Below are 2,500 nucleotides of genomic sequence, written 5' to 3' on the forward strand. Positions count from 1 at the left end.
ATGTGATAGCAAGAAGGTACAATTTTGAAATGATGAGTACAATTTAAAGTCATTTTTATAATTATGTATGACTGGTAAGCACCAGTCTTACCATGCCATCTTGACTTAAAGTATGTTTACTATATGATTTCTGTAGCTGATAACACCCCATGCCATCAGAGTTCAAACGCCACCACGGCACATTCCGGGAGTTGTTGAAGTAACTCTGTCCTACAAATCCAAACAGTTCTGCAAAGGTGCTCCTGGCCGATTTGTCTACACTGGTAAGTGTACAGTTCCTTTACTCRTTTCAGAATAATAACTCCCACTTCTTAATGATACACAGACAGTGCAAAGCTTTAATATTAAAATGGTGTTAAAAAATAGGATCTGTTTTACAGGAAATTTAACTGGTAATATTTTAACTATTTTAGAAATTTAACTGGTAGTAGCTGAACCTCAAAATAACTGTCCATAAAGGCACCTAGAAGCACTGGTGCCTATCTGAGTCTCTTGGGTCTTAAAATGTATCAATATCTCATGAGATCAAGCTCTCTCACAAGATGCCTGTTACTTCCTGTTTTCCATTCATCCAGAAATAGATTAACAGCGGTATTTCCTACTCTGCTCCATCCAGAAAGAGGAATTAAAAAGTACTCAGTGATGAAAATATTTTTTTAGAATATCTCTCCAAACTTCTCGAACTTCTCTAAAGGTTTAGTTGAAGTTTTAGGCTCTGGTTCAAGTAGCTGTTGTTGGATCCAAATAACTTTATYCAACCCTGTTCATAATTTGTCTCTAAAAATCCTTTCAGACTTGAAACTTAGGATGTAAATTCACAAGCCTGGAAATGATTTATGTATGCCAATTCTTTTAAATACATTTGATTTTAATTTACARTAGCATAAGAAAAATTCAGAACTTTGTGGTTTCCAGTGTTTTTAATATGAAAATTCTTATTTTGGAATGAAGTATTACTGGATTTTTATCTAAAATGTGTATTACAGTTTTTTKGGGCATTTAAGAATGAATTTAACTAAGATGTTGGGGGGGAAGGTAGATATAATTTAATTTGTAATACTTTTGGATGAGGATTCTATGTAATACATTTGATCTGATGAATCAATCTCTCTTTTGAAAACAAATAGCCTTTAACTATTTACTTGACAGACTGTAGGGATTYTGGGAGAGCTCTTATTGCTTATTGGGTAGATAATACAGATTGCAGATGATGTGCAGATGATGTGCATTTTGATGAATATTTTCCCACTAGACTGCAACTGTTTCTATCTATTAATTTTGATCTAATGGGAAAAGTCTGTTTCTGGGTAGTTTTAAGCTAGGACTTTTTAAACAGTTAATGCAGTGAAGATATGTTTTTCTATCAGCCTAAGTTCTATCACTGAAATGAACTTTTAAGTGAAAGTAGCATCTAAGAATGGTGCAGAACTGATAGCTGTGGAGATTCATACCTTCCATCAAAGAAGTCAAAACCTGAGCAATAGCAATGCTAATATTCACGCCAGTGTACCTCAGTTCTGGCTGAGATTACTGATCTTTAACAGGGAGAGGATATTTAAATTTTCTCGATCTTTCTGATTTTATTGTTACCAAAGTTACCAGATGTGATCATAGTGACTGCAGTGCTTTAGTTGTGCTAATAACATTATCTTGCAAGTGGACCTTCATACAGGCTGCTGAAAGGTGGTAGCTGCCGATGGGGCTGCACACAGTCACAATCAGAGAGTCTTAAAAATGCAGTTACGCAGTCCATGCAAAGCTACAGCAGAATGTCATAAAAAGTATGACTCTTTCTCTAAGACGAATGTTCAGCAAAATAAAATGTGAATGAATTAAAAACCTTGGACGAAGTTCCAGATTTGTTAGCTGTTGTAAACTGGTATAGTTCCATTGCATACAAGGAAGTGCTTTAGATTTGAACCAGATGAGTATCTGGCTCTGAACGTACAGTCTTTGCATTTTGAATTGCTTTATACGACTGCCTTTCACTAGTTTCTTACGTGCAAATTTTGCTGGTGTAAACCTCTTTCTAATGTGTAAACACAAAAATGTATGAAGCTGTAAGGCAAAGGCATTAGCTTCTCCTTTTCTGGGGTCATCTTTCCTCTTATCACTAAATAAAGATGTTCAAAAGAATGAGGAGAGTTTCAGGAACTTCTGCGGTAATTAAATTGCAGTGAGGTTAAATTATTAACATTTTAATAGGAACATACATTTAAAACACCCTGTGAGGGATACAAAAGCTATGTCCCAACAATAAGCAAAGGAGAGAGAAAGTCAGAGCCTGCCGGACTGAGGAACTTCTGCCTGATCTGCTTTTTCCTGAATGGCTGGGGTAAATGAGATAGTCTTTGGCAATTAGAGCCGCCATTGCGAGCTGAGCCAAGGCTCACTGTATTTCACAAAATGAAAATTCTGCAGCCCTCGAGGAGGGAGGGGCTGAATCCCCAGGGCATCTGTTTCCCATCAGTGTCCCACCATGCTCGCAGGCTGGCTTGGC

At 36.8% G+C, this 2,500-nt stretch overlaps 1 protein-coding gene across 3 annotated transcripts in view; it reads left to right on the forward strand.

Annotated features, from left to right (window-relative positions):
• The window catches only part of EBF3 (early B cell factor 3), a 120,076-nt gene that overhangs the window by 85,630 nt on the left and 31,946 nt on the right, over positions 1-2,500 (forward strand). For all 3 annotated transcript variants that reach the window (XM_026065652.1, XM_026065653.1, XM_026065654.1), the window contains exon 9: positions 137-263. In XM_026065652.1, the coding sequence (XP_025921437.1) occupies positions 137-263 (127 nt within the window). The remainder of the gene's footprint in view (positions 1-136; positions 264-2,500) is intronic.

The sequence above is a fragment of the Apteryx rowi genome, unplaced genomic scaffold, assembly GCF_003343035.1.
Source record: "Apteryx rowi isolate R43461 unplaced genomic scaffold, aptRow1 scaffold_23, whole genome shotgun sequence".
NCBI lineage: Eukaryota > Metazoa > Chordata > Aves > Apterygiformes > Apterygidae > Apteryx > Apteryx rowi.